General features: G+C 40.2%; 1 protein-coding gene across 8 annotated transcripts in view; it reads right to left on the minus strand.

Annotated features, from left to right (window-relative positions):
- Window positions 1-141: 141 nt before the first annotated feature.
- The window catches only part of RASA1 (RAS p21 protein activator 1), a 108,886-nt gene continuing 87,852 nt past the window's right edge, over window positions 142-21,175 (minus strand). The window contains exons 16-26 of one of the 8 annotated variants that reach the window (XM_042449654.1): window positions 19,548-19,720; window positions 19,172-19,331; window positions 18,852-18,994; window positions 17,672-17,787; window positions 15,411-15,497; window positions 13,136-13,203; window positions 10,523-10,609; window positions 5,168-5,256; window positions 3,905-3,982; window positions 2,318-2,452; window positions 142-975 (exon numbers count right to left, since the gene is read on the minus strand). In XM_042449654.1, the coding sequence (XP_042305588.1) occupies window positions 892-975; window positions 2,318-2,452; window positions 3,905-3,982; window positions 5,168-5,256; window positions 10,523-10,609; window positions 13,136-13,203; window positions 15,411-15,497; window positions 17,672-17,787; window positions 18,852-18,994; window positions 19,172-19,331; window positions 19,548-19,720 (1,220 nt within the window). In that variant the 3' untranslated portion in view covers window positions 142-891. The other 7 variants (XM_042449656.1, XM_042449655.1, XR_006101959.1 and 4 more) reach the window with 7 other exon arrangements.

Raw genomic sequence — 21,175 nt, forward strand, 5'->3', positions numbered from 1 at the left:
GGTAGAAAGGGGCCCCAGTCTAGATCAGTATCCTAGCATGTTAAAAAAACTTACAGGACATGAGGAATCTTTTTTCAATAGAGACCTGCATTTTTCCAAAGCAATTAAACTGAGAGGCGGTAGGCAAAAAAGAGGGATAAGTATGCTATAAAATTGTTTAATGAATGCATGCATGCCTGATACAATAATCAATAAACTTAATTCAAATTATTTACTGTTGTAAACATTTTACAAAAAGCACTGTGATTTATTTGGATATACAGTCCTTGATGGGAAAAATCATTCAAATAATAAGTGGCACATTTGAAAAAAAGCTTGACAAACCCCAGACTGCATATTCTTTCAACACAATTCTAAACAAGAGAAATCAAATGGTACAAAAAGTGTACGGCAAAGATTTCTTATCAAATTCTGGAAGCTGTAAATATATTTCAAAGTGGTTGAACAATCCTAATATAGTTGTAACCAGTGAAATTACAGTAAAGTGTGTTCTATCCAGTTATACTTTGCTGTCAAAACATTTCCTTAGCAGTTGGCTATAGATTTGTTTTTGTTTCCCCCCAAAAAGACAGCAAGACTTTGGCAATTGGAGGTGTTGAAACAACTCTAAAGTTCATAGAGACAGTCACAGCATTTTCTTTGTGGAAGGTGATCTGTACACCAAGGCTCAGAGGTTGTGAAAATTGTTTCCAAGTGGAAGAAAGTGCAAGTGTCCTGCACAGATAGCTTAAAGCTGCTGGTTATGTTCAGTCACCAACAGGTTCTTTGTTTTTGTGTTTTGCATAGTTCACACATCACTGGAAATGTGTGTGCTATTTTTGGCAAGAGCAAAGAGGAAGTGATATTGGTGAATGTTGTCATACTGAACATGCTAGATCATGCAGAAAGCTGCTACCTGATGTTGTTAGACACAGAATACTGATTTTGCTTTTGTTGAAGCAGTTCTGTTATTGCCAGCAGCTTCTTCAACACATGCTGTTAAAAAATGTAGATAATTAAGAGGATTAGGGAAGTTTTTACTATTTATACATTAAAATATCAGTGTGATGCTCTTGATCCTCAGATGTGCACAGCTTTTCTGCAGCTTCAGAGCAGGGATATGCGACATTTGATGCTTCAAATGTTATTTCATTACAGTCCCTTCATCCCACACCATTGGTAACACTTGCTAGGCTGCGACCCTAGCATGAGTTGCAACTCTGAAATTGATGAAGGACCACAGAATCCCTACCCATTTTAAAGGATAAAATCATTAAGCTTTTAGTATACCTTTGAATTGTAACCATGGAATGGGCAACATAAAAGTTCTCTCATTTTCATATGGGGATCTGTGGGAAACCTGGGTTGCCATGAATGAGCAGAAAGCTATTTTATATTGTGAAGTCATTCCACTTGCAGGAGAAACAGCTGAAAAAAACTGGAGCTTTGCTTTATGTTATACATTATTGTTATATGCAACCAACGGCTGCCATTCTTTGGTTTGTTCCATGCCAACAAACCAGAGAAGGAAGTAAAAAATGGATTCTGGATTGTTGGGAAAGAACATGTCAGAGAAGGGAAACTAACCATTGCCAAACGGTGCAATAAACCAACTGCAAAGCTGTTATGTTTTGTTTACTGAAAACAGGAATGGCTAAGTAGAGTGCACCAGCACGCCACTCATGCATGACAAGCCAGAGTACATGCAGATCCCTAGTTATTGTGTGAACACACCCCTTGTGTGCTTTAAATTTATCAGCACGTAATTGGCTCCACTATTAAGCCTAATAATGCTAATATTAAGTATTCCAAGTTGAAAATATATGGTCAATTTATTCATTCACAAACCCGTGAATGTAATAACTGACAAAATACAGCCTGAGGGAAATAAAGTCTCTTCCTAACCTGGATAACTGATGAGTTAGGGTAACAATGTTTGACAACACATAAGAATTTTACTCTTATCATTTTGATACGTTTGGTAAAATATTTCATACTGTGAAAGCCCTTTTTTTTTCAAATGCCAAACTGTTCTGCCATTTGGAACACAGAAAACATGCGACAGGAGCAATCTACAGTACAAAGAGCCCCCTGAGCAATTTTCATAACCAGGTTCTAAACATGTTTTGTTTCAAATCTGACAGACTCCCACCAATTCACATTTTAGAGATCACGAAGGAGACTTTTATCTATTTTGTTCTGCTATGGTGCACTTTCATACACCGAGGTTATGTTATATTTGCAACTGGCTCTTTAATTTTGCCTAGCTTGTTCTTTGTGTCTGCAACTAACGCCTAAGCGAAATGAAGAAGAATCCATTTTCTAGAACAGCTCTTACCTGCATTGCCCCTCGTTCATTACTCAGTGTTCGAAGTTCATCAGAATGTGCTACACAAATTTCATGAAGGGCTGCTAGATCACGTGACAAGTCAGTTCTAGAGGGCTCTGTAGTGTCTGGAAGTTCAGGTACATTCTTGAACAAGAAGTATTAAAAGTGCTTAGAAACATTTTCAGTGAAAAGGAATCATGGCATATTTATTCATATTAGCTGGTAAACATTCCCTACTTTCTCTGTAGGTAGATAACTGCAGTAGCTACTCATACAGACAATGTTTCTCCTTCTGCACAGGAAATGTAAAGTCCAAATGGTAGAGTGTATGCTTGTATTGAATACGCAAGAGGAATAAGAGTGAAAATAAGCTTAGTTTAACCTCAAGGAGTTAGGAGTGCAATGAAGTGAGCTCAGCAAGTGGCTAATACACAGCACTGCATTTTATCATTTAACAGAAATGATTTCTTAAAATTATGTCATGCATGCAATCCAGACAAACTGTCTACATTTTCAATGCCTGCAATGTCCTAGAATTCCAAGTTACAGCAGTAACAGTGAATATGAAACCAGTGGGATGGCAATTAGTTTATGAACCTTTGAAGGATATTTTCTGGATAACACAAGAGCAAGCCTTGAGCAGAGATGGGGGTCGAATCCTGCCTCTTTCCCAATATGCGACTTAACACAGGAATAGGCACTTTTGTTGTGTGCCTTCAAGAAATTTCCGACTAATGGTGACCCCATGACAAATCTATCATGGGGGTTTTCTTGGCAAGATTTGTTCAGAGGAACTTTGCCATTGCCTTCTCCTGAGGCTGAGAGCATATGACTTGCCTTAGGTCATCCAGTGGAAATCTATATTTTAATAAACTGTTTTACAGTTAACAGAATATAAGACACCCACAAAGAAAAGTCATGTTCTTAAATAATGCTTACACTTTACAGTTCAGCAGATGTCAAGGGAAAGCCTAAATTCAATTGAGGTGAATTTAGAACTAATTAGAAAAGTGCTAATTCTCCCCTACTCAAAGCAGTGACTCACCCCCATCTAAAATTCCACCAAAATTCGCTATTGTTTGGCTTAGCTTTGTAAGCCTAACCGTAGCATGGGGAGCATTTTAAGAGAGGATTGTATATTAATATGACAGCATATGTGAGTGGGAAATAACAGTAGGGTGCTATTTAGGAGTAGAGTGCAGTAGCAGTAAGGGACAGCTACTTGCTGACATGATCCACTCACTACTGGCATAGAAATGTCAACATGCTTGCCCAGAAGTTGGCTATTTACCAAAGTTCCACTCCTTCCTTAAAGATAAGTAGGTTAGAGTCTAAATCCATCTGCAGTCTTAGAGGTGACCCACTGAATCAACTGCAAAATTTTAGGTAAAACTTAAGTAAATATCAAGTGGTTCAGAGAATTTAACTTTTAACTGGGACTAGCCATGTGAATCAGTCCTACATTAGCTGCATCTCAAAATATACCATCAAGTATTGGCTGCAGGCCTTGCAAAAAGCCTAAAAAAACCGCTCTAATTTTTGAAGTGGACACATAGAGCATAAACTAGAGAGGATGATAGATGTCAATCTTCTTACCCCAAGTTCATCCAAAAACATGATCATCCGGTGTTTGTTACTCTTGATAAAAGGATTTACACCTTCCATATAGGGCTCCTAAAATTCAAATTACTGAGTTACCACCTGACACATCCTATATGTATCTAGATAAAGATGTGATGCTTTCTAGATTTTGTTTACTTTCTATTAATACAATAATTTTACACCTTTCCCATACTATTCTTAGTAAAAAAAAACAACATAAATATAACCAAAACCAGTTTTAAAACACAAAAGAATGTTATGACAAAGCTGCCACTGAGAACTAAAATCTTAATCTAAAGGTTCAGTATAAGTGTTAGAGCTGTTTGAAAATTAAAACAATACTGATACAGTATTTTGCTGATATCTACTTGAGAAGTTTCAGTGATTTGAGATTAGTGCTAGAACAGCTTTGCTCTTTAAACCCATCACATAGGAAAACCAGGCAACAGGCTCAAGTGACTGGACCTCAACTGGTGAATGAGTTCACATGGTGAGATAAGGTCCTTGAGAAATAAGAGTTCCAGACTGTGCAAGCTTTTAAAGAGTAAAGCCAGAGCAGAAGACACAAAACACCTTTACCGTGCACTTCTATCCGTTACCCACTAGGGCAGGGCATGCACAGCATCTGAAACTACCTAGTTAGTAATCTTCAAATGTAGTTAGTAATCTTCAAAGGCAGGCCCAAGTAGAGCCCTCTGTAATAATCAAGTCTGAAAGCAATGGGATCATAGTTCTATCTCCTTTAATTTTTGTAATTTTTTAAAGATCTGGGAGAGTGATATGTCTGTGTTTAGTTTAAACAACGTTTTGTAAAGTCTAAGATGAGTTTTGGGGGAAGTTTTTCAAAAGTTTATATTTTGTTTCAGTTATGCTTTCAAAGTATGAATGCTAATCAACTGTACTGATAAGCTCTTTGTTCTCTGGTGGCTGTGGCTCTTCTACAGTCAGTAAGAAGACAAGCAGTTGTGCCCATATTTATTTATTGAAATATTTTTTTATTCCTAAGGTTGAATTCTTTCCTACTCCTCTACTGCATCCCTTTTCACAATTAATTCCAGGCACTGAACATGAGACAAATTACTCACAAGTTATGTGGCATTCTACTGAGCTATGAGAATTTCCCCTTTCCTGGAGACCAGTATAGGAACAGAGTGATCCGATTACATAAATTCCCTCATTAAACATACAGCATAGAAATTAGTTTCAACTTATAAATACACTTAGAAAGATTTCACTTATGTTTTGCTTCATATTTACCTTTGCCCCAAACTCAACTAGATTTGCTAGATTCTGCACAGACTTGGCGACCAGCGTCAGTGTTCTTGCAGCAGTAGGAGAAGGAGAATCTGAGATAAACAGTTTGAAAATTACAACTCATAATGACAGTACACTCGTCCCCCGGGTTACGAAATTAATTCGTTCCGGCGCCATTTTCGTAACCCGGAAGTCTTTCGCAAGCCGAATTACCATAGGCGCTAATGGGGAAAAGCCGCGATTCCGTGCAAAATGGCGCCGAAAAGCACCAAAACTTTTTTCGCAAGCTGAAAAAACCTTCGTAACCTGGAATTATTTTGTATTTTTTTTTTCGTAACCCGGAAATTTCGTAACGCGGCGCATTCGTATCCCGGGGTAAGAGTGTATAGTACTAGTGGCTGATAACTAGACTGGCTGGCAGACCAATCTAGGGCAGAGGCACAGATCTAAGCAACAAGATTACTTCCCCCCACCTAAACCACACCAGGTTTATCTGCCCCATTAAGTGGTATGCTCTTAATTAATGGCAGTGGGAGAACCTCCCAAACAACGTTTCCTTTCTTAAGTGAGGGAGGAAGGCAATAGGGAACATACAAGCAGTGAGTGTGTGGCAGTTTACCTTTTGAAGAACTGGAGTAAAAAGGTCCTTTTAAAAACTAAAAAAGCACAAGCATACAATGGACCATCTAACAGATATCCAAACGATTCAGAAATAACAAGACTGATAAGTCTGGGCACTTGCACTTTCCCCTAACACTCTACATCACATTGAATTAGCATAGAAGCTAACATTAACAGAAGTTAATGTAGCTGCATTTGGAGGTTCAAAAGCTGAGCATTTTGGTGGGTAGTCCCACCCACTCCCGTGTACTGAGTATACCCAATTCTGCCAGACTAGCTCCACCTTCAGTTCCCTTTCATTTGCTGCAAGACTAACATCTACTAGGTAGTTCCCTAGCTAAAATATTCTATGTTTAGATTACTATTTTTCTTCTTATTTTCACCAGTTTTTCCTTTTTTATTCTTGACCTCTGTTTAACCCCCCCTCAAAAAAACAAAAAACAAAAAAAACTGGAAGTAGTTTTTTCTTAGCAGTTTCCACCCAGCTGGGCATTTTCTCCTTACCGCTTACGGCCTCCACTTCACTTTTTTAAGTTTTGCATTTCTTGTCATCGTAAAGTAGCGCTTACTGGGAGAGAGCCATGTTCTGGAATGCTGCTCATTTTGCCACTCTTTTACTTTTCAGATGCTCTCCATTGGTGGCAGAGCATGCAGTCGCTTCAAAAGATCCTTTGAAGTTGGTTTCCATCTCAAAACTACCGTACGGTCCAAAGATCTGAAACCATCGACATTGATGGTGTCAATATCTACAGCCTCCAAATCATCAGCTTCTGTATCATCTATGCTATGGAGCCTACCCCTGAGGAAGCAAACCCTGCTGGGTCTTCTCCATCATTACAAGAAGTGCCTTCGACTTCTCAGCCACCGGAATCTTACAAGACAAAAAAGTGGCCAGCGACTTCAGAGGGCTGGTCAGACACTGACCCTGCAAAGGCTAAAAGAAAGCATAAACATCTTAAGCTTTGTATTGTCACCCTGAAGACCTCCGTGGCTTCAATACTGATTTCCTCAGGGCCTGCTTCTGTGCCCCTTTCAGTCTCCCTTGTGGACTCCATGCCAGGAGCGCCACTGACATCTATACCAAGCATGGCTTTGATACCATCCTTCCAACCTGCTCCATCTCCTATGACCGAGTGCCCAAACTGCAACCCAGACCCCATTTATTTATTGCAAAGTGCCACGTCCCTCTGGCTTTCTAGTAAGAAACTCTGGCAAACTCTGTGCTAGGGAGACAGCATGTGTGCCCACAGAGAGGGCTCTGAGTGCCACCTCTGGCACGCGTGCCATAGGTTCGCCATCACTATCCTATACCAATGTCGACACCGGTAACAATGCTTTCTCTGCTACCAGATCTTGGCTTTACCAATGAGGGCTTATAGACTCTCCTCTTCACCGTGTCCTCTATTCTGACATCCTTTGTCAGTCAGGTCTCACCATTCCGTGACTCCATATAGGGATTCACCAGACCTTTCCCGTTCTTCTTCGAGGCTGTATTATGGAGTAGATTCCCCACTATACCTTGACCTCTTACACGCAGTGGTATAGGACAGAGGACTATTGGAGAGGATGATCATCATCGTACAGGTTCTACTTTCCTTCCTATCAGGATCGGTACCATCACCTCCTTCCACTCTCCATTTTGGTATCGAGAACATTCTCGGTGCCAATCCCGCTCCTCGTATTGGTACTGTTCTTCTAGGTCCTATCTTTATTATAGACCATTACTCCTCCATCGTCTTTTCTCCAACAGGATACAAGGGACTCAAGGGTGCCCTCCTCCTCCTCCTAGTCCAGCTGTTACTCGATGCTGAAGACCTACAATATGTAGCTACTTCTATGGTAACACCTATTCAGTGCGCCCTTGACTTACGCGGGGATCTGTTCTGGACTCCTCCCCGCATAAGCCAAAAACGTGTATGCTTGAGCCCCATTCACTTGAATGGGGTTCGTGTCCATGGTGGCGCAGCAGCGTGCCATGAGCACGCGCCCCATTCATTCAAATGGGATGTGCTGCCCCTTATGCTTCGCGCAGTCTCGCGTGGCTCTACACAGGCTTGAGCATATGCTCAAATCTGCGTATGATGCGGGCACACTGTACCATCTGTGATATCGTTAGTATCTGCCACAACTGTTCCATCTATGATGCTGATGCTGACTGCACCTTGAGTACCAAGGTCGATACCATCCACAGCATCAATGACTTTGCGATCCTCGGTACCACCTACACAAGTGGTCCAATTTATTACCCCATGGCATCCTCAACAATCCATTGAGGAATCTAATTATGAAACCAAGACCTCTTGGCTGGCATTCCTTTCTCCACTCATAGTCTCCTCCTGAAGAGGTAGAGGATACTGGTCCTTACTCTCCACTGGAGAATATCAAGTTGTTTTCCAATGTGGTAACCACGATGGCCAGGGCCCTTGGTCTCCATGTGGATGCTTTGCCTAAGCTGGCAAGAGATCCAATCTTTCAAATACTGGACTCAAAACCTGTTGCTTTAGTAGTACAGCCATTCTTGGCGTCAACTCTCAGATGTCATGCAACTTTCTTGGGCTAAGCCTTCCTCCATGCCACCTGTTTCCAAACACCTAGAAAGGTTATACAGAGTCCAACCTGATACTGTTTCCTACCTATTCACCCACCCAGTACCTAACTCATTGGTGGTGGAGTCTACATCGAAGTCCTCTGAGAAAACACAATCTGCCCCAGTTGACAAAGAAGAGAGGCATTTGTACATCTTTGGCAGGCTTTTCTATTCCTCTGCAGCATTCTCAGCCAAAGTGGGCAGCAAGCAGGCTTGCATATCTGCTTATCAAAAATTCCTCTGGGACAGGATGGCAATCTTTATGCCAAGCCTCCCTGAGGAGTAGAAAGCCATGGCCTTGAACTTTTACAACGAGGCTCTTCCATTAATCAGCAGATACATTCAGCAAGACACTCACTCAGTTGACTGGCCTCCAAGTTGATCTTCGGTGCTATGCATGGCTCAGGTACACCAACCTTACTGATGAGGCTAAGCAATATGTGGAAGGCCTTCCTTCCGAGGGAGAGGGTCTTTTCAGCACCAAAAACAGATGATTCCTTAGACCCCATCTTTGTAAAACTTGCCTCACTAGGAAAAAGCTTGGTTTCACTGGACAGAGGCAAATGTATCGTCTGTGCCCGCAATGGTGCTCTAGATCTGCTTCCTCAACTTACTCTAAATCTCACTTCTCCACTTCTTCGCAGTTCCGTGGCTCCTCTCAAACTACCACTTCTCCAGAAAGCCCTTTAGACTGCAACACTATCAGCCGCAGCATTAGTTTTCTAGAATGTCCTAGTCTACTAAGTCTCATTTTTTACCTGTTCATGAGGGCGTCACCTCTGCACCAGCCAGTCTTTTATGTTATATCACATATTAAAATTTCAAAATTTCCCTGCTTCTACACCTGGTGGAAGTTCACCACAGATGCCTGGGTCTTAACCATCATTCGACTTGGCTATGCCATAGAATTTTCAAATATTCCACCTCTTGGCATCTTTTGCTCCACTCCATCTTCAACAACTCCACAGGACGAAATCACCTTTCATCTCGACAAGGGTGCCATCCAATGCATCCCGGACAGGGGCAGACTGGACGGCTATTTCTCCAAGTACTTCACAGTTCCGAAGGACAGAGACTTCTGTCCTATTTTAGGTCTCAGGAGTTTTCCACTACATCACCCCATACAAGTTCAAAATGGTGACTCTACAGTCCATTCTGCCTTTCCTTCACTGAGGAGACAGACGGTGACCTCACACCTTCGTGTTCAGGGGATAAAGATTTTTCCATATTTAGACTATTGACTTCTGGTGTTGCCCTCTCGCAACTAACTGTTCCGAGATGTTCATTATACCCTTCTCTTCTCATGGACCTTGGTCTTACCATCAACCCTTCCAAGTCCATTCTGGAACTGTCAAAGTAATAGAGTTATAGGAACAGTATTAATCTGTCATAACTTGGACAGATCTTCCCACAAGAAGGGCTGCGTCTCTTTGATCTCACATTTGAACTGTCCATCATCACCATCCAACTGTGAGGGACATTCAGTGTCTCCTAGGTCTCATGGCGTCAACATGGCCGTAACCTATACGGTGCGCATGAAATTCAGGCCTCTTCAGAATTGGTTCCTATTGGTGTTCGACCACGATACAGTCCAACCGTCTCAAGACACTGTTCTGTCTACATTTTTCTGGAGCTGTCCACTCCTTTGGAAAACACTATGCACACTCTGGATGTTCGTTGTGCTTTGGCCTTTTATGTTCAATGTTCTGCTGAGTTCAGGTTGATCAACAAGTTGTTTATTTGTTCTGGTGGACCCAAATAGGGCCACCCTTGTTTCTTCACAAAGGTTTGGATTGCACAGACTATTTTCCTGGCCTAAGGACTGCAAAGACTATTCTCCTGGCCTCTGAACTTGCTAAATGTCCTCATCATGTTGGTGTGCATCCACACTCAACCAGGGCTGTGTCCTAATCTGCTGCCTTCCTCCAAGGTGTCCCTCTACATAACCTCTGCAGAACTGCTACATGGTCACAACCTTCTGTTTGTCTGGCACTACAGGCTTGACTCCAAGTCATGCCAGAATGCCCATTTTGGTCGTTCTGTTCTTTCATCTATTCTATAGTGACCTGCCCACCTTCCATAGGCAAGCTTTTTAGTCATCCTAATGTGTGAGGCACAGAGACCACAAAAGAGAAGAACAGGGTGCTTACCTGTAACTGTGGTTCTTTGAGTGGTCATCTGTGCCTTCACACATACCTGCTCTACCTCCCCTTCTGGGTCCCTGTGTTGTTTTTTTCCTGATAATTTTTATTAATTTTACATTTTACAAAAGAGAAAAAACATTACATGACTTATTTTAACAAATGTATAATATACTATAACCATATTACATAGTATCCGTACAACTATTTTATCTCAAACAAAGTTTCTGTTAACCTCCTGTCTTTTTCCAGCCTTCTTTATATTCCATCTATAATATTATGTACAATCTTGCTTTTTAACTCACATACAACCGTAAGGGACAACCCCCCCCCCCTTTTTTTTAAATTCCTAATGGCTAAACTGATGTTGCATATGATTGTAGATGTTCTCCCATCATATCTTATTCTTTACAACCTTGTAAAAGAGACTGGGAAACAGAAGAAAAATAAATTTTATACTTTCTGGTCATGAATAATAATAATATCTCTACAATATCAGTATATATTTATACCTTAATCTCTAATTCCATCTATTTACATTAACCATTCGACCAGTCTGTCCTCCAAACCCCATCTTTTTTTCAAGAACAACAATAGTTTCCCCCATGCTGCTTGCATTTTTTCCTTTTTTACCTCCTCAAGCCTGTATGAGATAAGATCAAGTTAGTATTAAACTAATCAGTATTAGATTAATTTTGTCAACCATTCCTCAATTTGTATTTCCTCTGTGTCCTTCCAATGTTTAGCAATTATCAATCTTGCAAGTGTTACCATATATAAAATTATTTTCCAATATTTCCTTTCGTCTTCCCTTTTTACAAAATAGGTCATATTAAGTAGATATATTTCGGGTTTCTTTTTAAAGCTGATATTAAATGCTTGTTGAATTATAATATGCACATTGTTCCACAAAGGTTTTATCTTTTCACAGCCCCACCACATATGTTTCATAGATCCTTTTTCCTTTTGGCATTTCCAGCATTTATCATTTTCTAATTTAAACATCCTTTTCAATCTTGCCGGGGTGTAGTACCATCTATGACTGATCTTAACAAAGTTTTCTTTATAATCCGTGCACTTTGTGAAGGTGTTTGTCCTTTTCCATGCCAATTCCCAGGCCTCTAAAGGAATTACTCATCCCAAATCTCTTGCCCAATCCACCATGTACTGTTTTATAGGTTCCATTTCCTGTTCCCTTTGCCTTAGAATGTTATAATATTTAGCTATTTTTTTCCTCATTTTCCACAAGTAGTTTATCTAATTCTGAGAGTTTTATTGCTATTCCTACTGTTTTGTTGTCCCTTATAAACCTCTCTCTAATCTGAAAATAGCTAAACCAGTTTAGGTTTTTTCCTTCTTCTAGTAACTCTTCCCTTGTTTTGATATATACTTCTTTATCATCTTTAATCTTAATCAATTCTGAGTACGTTATCCATTTGTTTTGCCTATCCCATTTATAGGCAAATGCCTCCTGGTTTGACACCCAAATTGGTATTTTTGTAAAACATTTTGTTTCGATTATTTTCCATGTGCTCATTAGCGCCCTCCGTATCAGGTTATTGTAGAAATCTTTATGGATACATTCCTTATTGTACCAGAGATAACCATGCCACCCATATCTGAGGTCAGCACCTTCCCAGTTCAACGTATCTTTATCTTTTAATCTAACCCAGTCCTCTATCCAACTTAAATTACACGCCATTCTATATAACTTAAAGTCAGGGAGCGCACATCCTCTGTTTTCTTTCTTTTCTTTTAAACAACTCCATTTAATTCTGGCTTTCTCGCCCTTCCAGATGAAGTTCTTAATATCCCTGTTCCATTGGTCTATCGTTTTATCATTAATGTTGATTGGAAGGTTTGAAAACAAATATAGAATCTTAGGGAGAACTGTCATTTTGATGGCATTAATTTTGCCCAACAATGATAGATTCAAGTTCCTCCATCTACATAGTTTTTCTTTAATATTTTTCCACACTTCTTTATAATTGTTATCATATAAATTCATGTTGTTTTCCGAGATGTATATTCCCAAGTATTTCACCTGGGTCCCTGTGTTTTTTGTGACAGACTTGAACCGAGGGTGGAGCTACATTGGTGGGACTGAACATGCTATGTACACGGGAGTGGATGGGGCTACCTGCCAATCTGTTCAGCTTTTGAACCTCCAAATGGAGTCTCTGCGCAGGTGCAAAACCCTAATGTGTGAGGGCACAGATGATCACTCGAAGAACCACAATCAAAGGTAAGCAATCTGTTCATCTAAGGCCTTACTTACCATACAACCCATCCATGCAAGCCCATTATATTTGTGTACCTACCCTTCTAGTGAGAAAATTATGCAATACGTTATTCCTTACAAACCTATTAAGAAGGTGTTTTCTCACCATTGTATCAAAAAGTAAAGAGATACACCTGGTTATCACAACACTGGCCAAAGCAGTGCTTCTCAGGCTATGTGATGAGGGGGACCAGCAAGGAACTGGCACTGTATTTGTGCTCAATGGGTACTGTTTTTTTTCCCCTTTTCTGGCAACTTGCCAGGTACAAATAACCAACGGCTCAGGGACCATCACTGGTCCAGTGTAATCACTTTGAGTAGCACTGTTCTAAAGCACTTACCTGAGATTATATTAAACATTCTTGGATTCAGAATGGCAGGACAAATGAGTCGAAGAAAAACAAAACCACTGAAAAGAAAAGAAAAATCAAGAATCCAGTTATTTGAAAATGAAACCTGTTCCTCAAAATATTTCTTTGGAAGCAACCAGCTAGTAAAAAATCCACATAGATCTTAAGAGTGTCCTCACAAGATGGTGGTAACTCGCATTACATATACAGATGAACAATTTCATCATATACCACATATACTTGACTGTAAGTTGAGAAATTTATGCCCCAAACTTGACCCTAAAATCCTGGGTCGACTTATATACAGGTCAATAAACTAATACTTTTAGAAAGGTCCTGAAACAAGCACCCTCATGATGCTGCACTCTTCCTGCCTTGAGGCAAGTGTGTGTGTGTGTGTGTGTGTGTGTGTGTGTGAAAGAGAGAGAGAGAGAGTTTCCCAGACCAATTTGAAAGGCTTCTCTTCCCATCAAAGAAACACCCCTTTTAGCTCCACTTTTTTCCTTTCCCAGTCTGATTTGAAAACCTTCTCTTCCCATCCAAAAAAACAAACAAACAAACAAAAAACAACATTCCCTTTTAGCTCCACTTCTTTTCTTTCCCAATCTGATTTGAAACACCCCATTTAACTCTACTTCCTTTACTCCCCAACCCAATGTTCAAACCTCCCATCCAGTACCATGGGTGTAGTATTAGGTGGTCAGTAAAGGTCAGGAGAAGGAGAAAGAGGAAAGAAAGTCGTATTATCCCATTTAGCCTAGGTTTTACCCTCAACTTATCCACGAGTCATAGAAAGAGCCATTATTTTTACCCTGAAATCTTCCCTCGACTTATACACTAGGTCGACTTGTACATGAGTATATATGGTAGTTGTACCTCTCTATATGGCAGAATTCTCTTTACTATTTTACAGGATGATAAAAATAGTTCCTAAGATGTAGAAAATGAGAATTCTTTCTTGTCAGAATGGTTTGATAATCAATCATCTTGCAAGTTTAAAATTTACTACATATGAGGTATAAGCAGAGAGCAAACCGGTAGTTGGGTTGATACAGATCATTGTACTAAGCAGTGATACTGCAAATCCTAACTGAGTTACTGAGTTACATGCTAAATAGTTATATGCCTAGCAAATAAAAAACAAACCTGACAGCATTTGCTAAATGTAAGAACCTCTTGTATGATCCTTCCTAATCTGTAATGACTTCAGATCCCCTGTTCTAGGGAGTTAGCCTCAAGCCTAAATACCCTAAAGATACCAGATCTTGCCTGATTTTGGAAACTAAGCACAGTCAGCCCTTGTTACTACTTGGAAGGGAGACCTCCAATGATTACCAGGTGCTGTAGTGTCTATATTTGCGGCAGATTTGAATTGAGGGTGTATTTCAGAGGAAGGAACTGACAAAGAACTCTGAGTATCTCTTGCGTAAATGAACCCTATTAAATTCATGGGGGCGCCATAAGTTGACAAGCAACTTGAAGATACATAAACACACATGTACACTTTGTTTTTACTACAACAACTATATAATATAAACTTGATTTTAAAAAAATAATAATTTAATTGGTCAAATCTGCTTTGAAAACATTTCAGAAGACTAATGCTGAATTATTCTTACCGTATTTTCCAGCGTATAAGGCGACTATTGAAGTCTGCCTTATACGCCAGAATTATACCCCAGAGACATGAGAATGGCAAGGCCACCTCCCTGTCTCTGGGGTTCTTGCTGGGTCCTCTCCCAGCCAGCCGGCACTCACGCCGGCTGGAGGGGGCCTCCCTGGAGGCCTGAGGGGATCCTTGGCAGCTGGGCACTCGCCATTTTTTTTTTTTCAAAAGGCGGCAGCAGGAAAGCGGCTCCAGAGCCGGCCGGGCCGAGGCAAAAAGCTGGCCCCTTACTTCTCCGCGCTGACACTGCCGCCGCCGGCAGGGATCCTCCAATCCTCCAGCAGCTTCAGAAGTCCTCCGCGGAAGCCGCTGGAGGAGCAGAGGATCCCAGGTGGCAGCGGCGCGGAGAAGTAAAGGGCTGGCTCTGGAGCTGCTTCCCCGCCACCGCCTTTTGAAAAAAATTGCTTCAAGAGCCCAGCCGCCGAGGATCCTCTCAGGCCTCCAGAGAGGCCCCCTCCAGCCGGCGCAAGACCCCCTCAGGGCAGGCCAGGGATGCTGCCAGCGGGCGACGTGGGGAGTCGTCTTATACCCCCCATCGCCTTATATGCCAGAAAATATGGTAACTTAGGTCTAAAGGAAAGAACAACAACAATCCCTTACCTAACCACTCTTGTTCTCATAGTTGTGTTGGCTGGCCATTTATTTTGAACAGACTTTTGTAAACAACCATAAATATACCTCAGTGTCCTGTAAAAAACAGAAAATACACATAAGAAAGTTAATTTATCTATTTTTAGAATACTGTACGTCTCTTAGATAGCAGTGGTTCAGAAAGCAAATTCCAAAATTGTACTATCACAGATACACAGATATTTTGTATATAATAACAGTAACAACAACAATAATAAATAATTTTGCATTACATCTATAAAATCAAATTAGTTCTCTAAATTAAAAAGAGTAAGAAAAGATGAATTAAATGAAAGGCCATGTCAAAGATAAATATAAGCAAAGCGGTACAGGTTAAGACAATATCTAATAGAGCACTGAAAAAACAAAACAGCGCTCTTCAGATTTTGAACTCTGTGTATAATGGAGTATGTGGAGTCACTTCTTTTAAGGAACTGTTGGACCATGTAATTTGATCAAGGTTTATGTACCAACATCATCTAACAAACAATTGTTGAAGAACCAAAAGAATTAATAATAATAATAATACTTTTTATTCATATTTCCCGCCTCTCCCTGCGGATCAAGGTGGGATTCCAGCAATAAAACAATTCCATATAAAATACAATAAATAAAACAATGACATTACTATTAATTCACTAAAATAACATATCGTCAACTAACATTCACACTAACATTCATACAATCAGATCAGAAGCAGAGTATTTAAGATCTCTTATAAAATGTCAGGTGGGTAAGCCCGCCGGAAGAGATCCATCTTTAGTGCCTTCTTGAAGGCATCTAAGGTGATGATAAGATGCATCTCCTCCGACAAGCTGTTCCACAATCTGGGGGCCGCAGCAGTGAATGTTCTCTAAGTTGTTGTTAGTCTTGTTTTTGGGTACTACAATAGGTTCTTTCCAGTTGTTCTGAGAGTGCAGGGTGTATTGTGTAGGAAGAGGTGTTCCCTCAAGTAACTTGGGCCCAAGCCATGAAGGGCTTTAATGGTAATAACCAACACTTTGTATTGCGCCCAGAAGCTAATCGGCAACCAATGAAGGAATTTTAACACAGGTGTTATGTGGTCTGATCTAGGTGTTCCAGTGACCAGTCTGGTTGCCACGTTTTGAACCAATTGAAGCTTCTGGACTTGGTACAAAGGTAGCCCCATGTAGAGCGCATTAATAATAATAATAAAATAATAAATTTTATTTATATACCGCTTTTCCAAAAGATCAAAGCGGTTTACACAGAATTAAAACCAGTTACAAACACATCATAAAAATAGATAAAAACCAGTAACACTATATACACTATACAAATCTAAAACAGTCATTCAATAGAGTGAGGCAGAGTCGATGGGATCAAAATACACAACTTCATTTTCCAGAGGGGAAGGCTTGACAGAAGAGGAATGTTTTAAGCCTCTTCTTAAATGTTTCCAGGGGGGTGATAAGGCGGAGCTCCTCGGGAAGACTGTTCCAGATTTGTGGGGCCGCTACTGAGAAGGCCGTCTGGGATGTAACAACATATTTAGAAGGTGGGATTTCCAGCTAAACAAGAGATTACCAGTGCATGTACCACAGCTTCAAGGTCCTTTTGGTCCAGGCAGGGGTGCAGTTGGCGTATCAACCGAAGCTGGTACCAAGCACTCCTGGCCATTGCATCTACTTGAGATGACAACTGTAGAGATGGCTCCAGGAGTACTCCCAAACTGCAAATTTTGTCCTTTAGGGGAAGAGTGTGACCCCGTCCAGGACTGGTTGACAAATCTCCATCCCTGGACTTGGGGTACCTATCGCAAGTACCTCCATTTTCTCTGGATTCAACTTCAGTTTGTTTTCCCTCATCCAGCCCATTACTGACTCGAAGCAGGCATCCAGAGGAGAGATGCCATCCATAGTCACTGCAACAGTCTGAGACATAGAGAAATAGATTTGGGTGTCATCAGTATACTGATAACACTGTGCCCCATGTCTCCGGATGATCTCTCCCAGCAGCTTCGTGTAAATGTTAAACATCATGGGGGACAGAATAGCACCCTGCGGGATGCCAGATGTCAACTCTCTCTTAGAAGAGCAGCTGTCCCCCAGCATCACCTTCTGGAATTTGCCCAAGAGGTAGGAATGGAGCCATTGGAACGCAGTGCCCCCAATACCTAATTCCCAGTATTAATATCCAAGGTACCTGGATTTGTTCTTCCCTCCCATGTATTCTCTTGATTTAGCTACATACATTGGCAATAAACTTACGGAGGTAGTATTTCTGCAGCCATAAAAATTTTCTCCACCAGCTCTGAGAGAATGCTCAAAAGATGTGCTAAATTAGTATTTACATCTTCATTCTTTTCTAATTTTGAAGGATTTAACTAAAAAACAAACAGAAAAACCAGAAAGTTGAAATTTATGTTCAATATATGAGCCAGTAAGGTTATTCAAAATAAAAACAAACTTCTTAGAGGTTAGAGCAGTCATTAGCACATTGGATCTCAGCAATCACATATGAATTACATATGAATTCTTATAAAATCACTCATTTTGACTTTCCGAAAGCCCTTCCAGTATATGCGACAAGTCTGTCATATCTAGTAAACATGGGAAATAATATCAGAGCCAGTGTAGTGGTTTGAGTGGTGGACCCGGACTCTGGAAAGTCACTGAGTGAATTTGGGCAAGTCACACTCTCTCAGCCTTAGATGTCAGGAATGGCAAACCTCCTTAGAATAAAATTTGACAAGCAAATCCTATGATATGGCTGCCATAAAAAGGAGTTGACTTGGAAGAGACATAACAACAATGATTGGAAACAGTGGTCTGGCTAGCCTCTATTCTCTACAATATTTTCACTCAAGCAGCCTGATTAAGAGTTCTGAACAACTAAAAAACTTGCATGCTTGTGACATGCTGTCTGACCTTAATCAATGCATCGACTATGAACTAGATGCATATTGCTGTCAAGTGCCTTCAAGTTTTTTCCAACTTTTCACAACCTTAAGGCAAACCTATCAAGGGTTTTTTGGGTCACCGAGTGACCTTGGCCAAGCAGGGAACTGAACATTGGACTCCAGAGTTGTAGTCCAACACTCAAACCACTATACCATGCTGGCTCTCCATGAACTAGATACTCAACTTTATTTTAAATAATACTTCCAATATTTTGAAGTACAACATACTGAGAAAACTGACAAGACATACAAAATAATTCCAACAACCCAATTTGGAATCAGTGTAATCCAGGGCACTTCCAAGGGGAATCCAGATTTAAAACTATTCTCAGTTATGAAGCTGCCTGAACTGCTTGGATAGTCAACATGCTACTTTAAGTACTTTGGAAAACTTCAGTATGTACACTTTACAAAATGACAACCTGCTCTGCTTCCATTGCTTTACTTTACAAACAGAAATGTTTATGATGTCATTAAGACATGCTCACCTCACAAGACTGCTTACTCTCCATTATCTTTAAAATAGAGTCTTTTAGAGCATGGTGAACAAAACGTGTGGCTGTAGCTTTCATATACTGCTCCATAAGTGTACTTGCCAGCGTTGTGGCACGGAATAAGGTAGTGGCTTCATCTGAACAAAAACAACATATTCATAAACTGAATTTGAAAATTAAATTCTTTTAAATTTAAGGGTGGTTAATAGCAAATATGACTTTCTAGAAGCAAATGTATATTGCCACTTGAAATGGAAGGAGAATGGCCTGGAAAATAACTTTCAGTAATCTAAATTAATATATTCATACTGTACCTTCCACACATATTTCTCTGTCATTTAGTGTTCTCAGTAATAATGCCTCCAGTTTTTCATGAAGAAAAATCTTCAGTAAAATGCTAGCCAGAAGTGTTCGATCTTGTCCACACACACGTGATAAGGCGTAAACGACATGCAGCTCTTTTTGCAATACCAGCTGAAAAACAGAGATGGCAAAGTCCTAAGATGACAATAATTATCCTCCAGGTATCCCTGGACAGGGCATGCATGTCATATTTAAATTAATGCAAGATTTAAAAGAGCATGGGAGATTGTTAAAGATTTTTTTATCCTTCATGTGCTGACAAGCAACTCTATTAATATTCAGTTTAAGGCCCTTTCAATGCATATTTAAAATATCGTAGTTCAATACCTCTTTAAACTCACTGTATTCCTCTTCTGGCATTATTTTCTCCATCGAATACCGTGCTCGGACACGTAAAGAGCCTGGCTCAATGCCTTTCAAAGGTATGTGTGAACTGAGCTGAAACCATTCATCTGTTGCCTGTCCTTTCTGAAGACGGCTCAACTGACATCGCATAAACACTTAAAATAGAAAGGAATCAGAATTAAATGAATCTCTTGACAGAATCATAGTTCAGTTAACTAATATTTATGGCATGTTTAGCTTCAATATTGTTAGAATTCATTATTACAGTAAAAATGTTTATATGAGCAATAATACAACATATTTCATTCTCTTCTATTCACAATAAGATAAATATGAGCCTTCATTTTAAACTCAAGAAATATGACTATGGGACTGTGCAGATTCGCCAGATCGGGGCTATGGCAACTGCATGTGGCAGTCCCAATCTGGCCTTTCCATGGTGCAAAAAGTAGCCACAAAAAGTGGCTTCTTTTTGCGCTTTGGAAAGGGTGCCATAGCCATCAGTGCTGCTTTGGTGCTGCAACATCTAAATGCAGCACCAGAGGAGCACCATAACGATGTGTGCTGTATGGTGCAGTGCACAGCATCATGCCAGTCTGGGAGCAGAATTGGGGCGTGCACTGTGCATATGCCATGTCCCGACTCTGTCCCCGGGGCAAAGATGCTGGTCTGCACAGTCCCTGTGTGTCTTAAAGGGTTTTGCTATGGCTGCTAATCTGTTGAACCAATTATTTAAACAATTCTTCAGCAGGATAAAATAAAGAGGCATGATTCAGCAGGATAGAACAGTGTGTGTGTGGGGTTGGACACAAAAGAGCTCTGAACCAGAATGAAAAACCTAAGAAGAATGAAATAATAACAGTTCACCTGAGAGTGCAAGATCAAAGGACTATGAACTTTATGAAATCTGTTATCCCACATACGTATGAGATTTTTAAAATTACGTATTTGCACATTAAATTCCTTTGGAATGAAAATAGCACAGAAAGCTATTTTTTTAAAAGAAGAAACTAATTATACTTTATTTTTAAATATAGTAAATAGTAAATATGGAACAGAATTTGTCACTGTACGTAGTTCTACTGACCCAATGGTTTTTATTAAGAGAATCAAGAGGACAGCAATTCCTTTATCCCCCACAATCCCAAATAAGCCTTTAAATCTGCACTGGAAGGCTTGGAAACCCTCCAGAGCAAACTTTTGGGCAGTACAGACGGCCGCTGGGATGAGAGGAAGGAAATTCCATTATGCAAGTGGATGTCTGCTAGAGCAACACTGGATTTCAGCCATAATTTCTTTGAGATTGATTCAGAAAAGCATTTTATATTTTAAAGTGAAACACTGAAAAGAATGCCTCAAACTCTTGTCTCCTATTTCTCCAAAAATACTGGTCTCCAAGTATAGCCATTTGATTGTATCAGTTTAGCTGATCTGATTGTTTAAACTGGATTGTTTTTTAGAAGGCTTTTAGGAGTTTTCAAAAGAATATTTTAATATGATTTAAAAATGTTTTATCTCTGTTTTGTTTTAATTGGTTCTTATTTATTCATTGCCTCAGGAGCCCTTGTGGGCTGGGAGGTGATCCAGAAAGACAATCAATCAACCAATCA

This window comes from Sceloporus undulatus, chromosome 2 (assembly GCF_019175285.1).
Source record: "Sceloporus undulatus isolate JIND9_A2432 ecotype Alabama chromosome 2, SceUnd_v1.1, whole genome shotgun sequence".
Taxonomy (NCBI): domain Eukaryota; kingdom Metazoa; phylum Chordata; class Lepidosauria; order Squamata; family Phrynosomatidae; genus Sceloporus; species Sceloporus undulatus.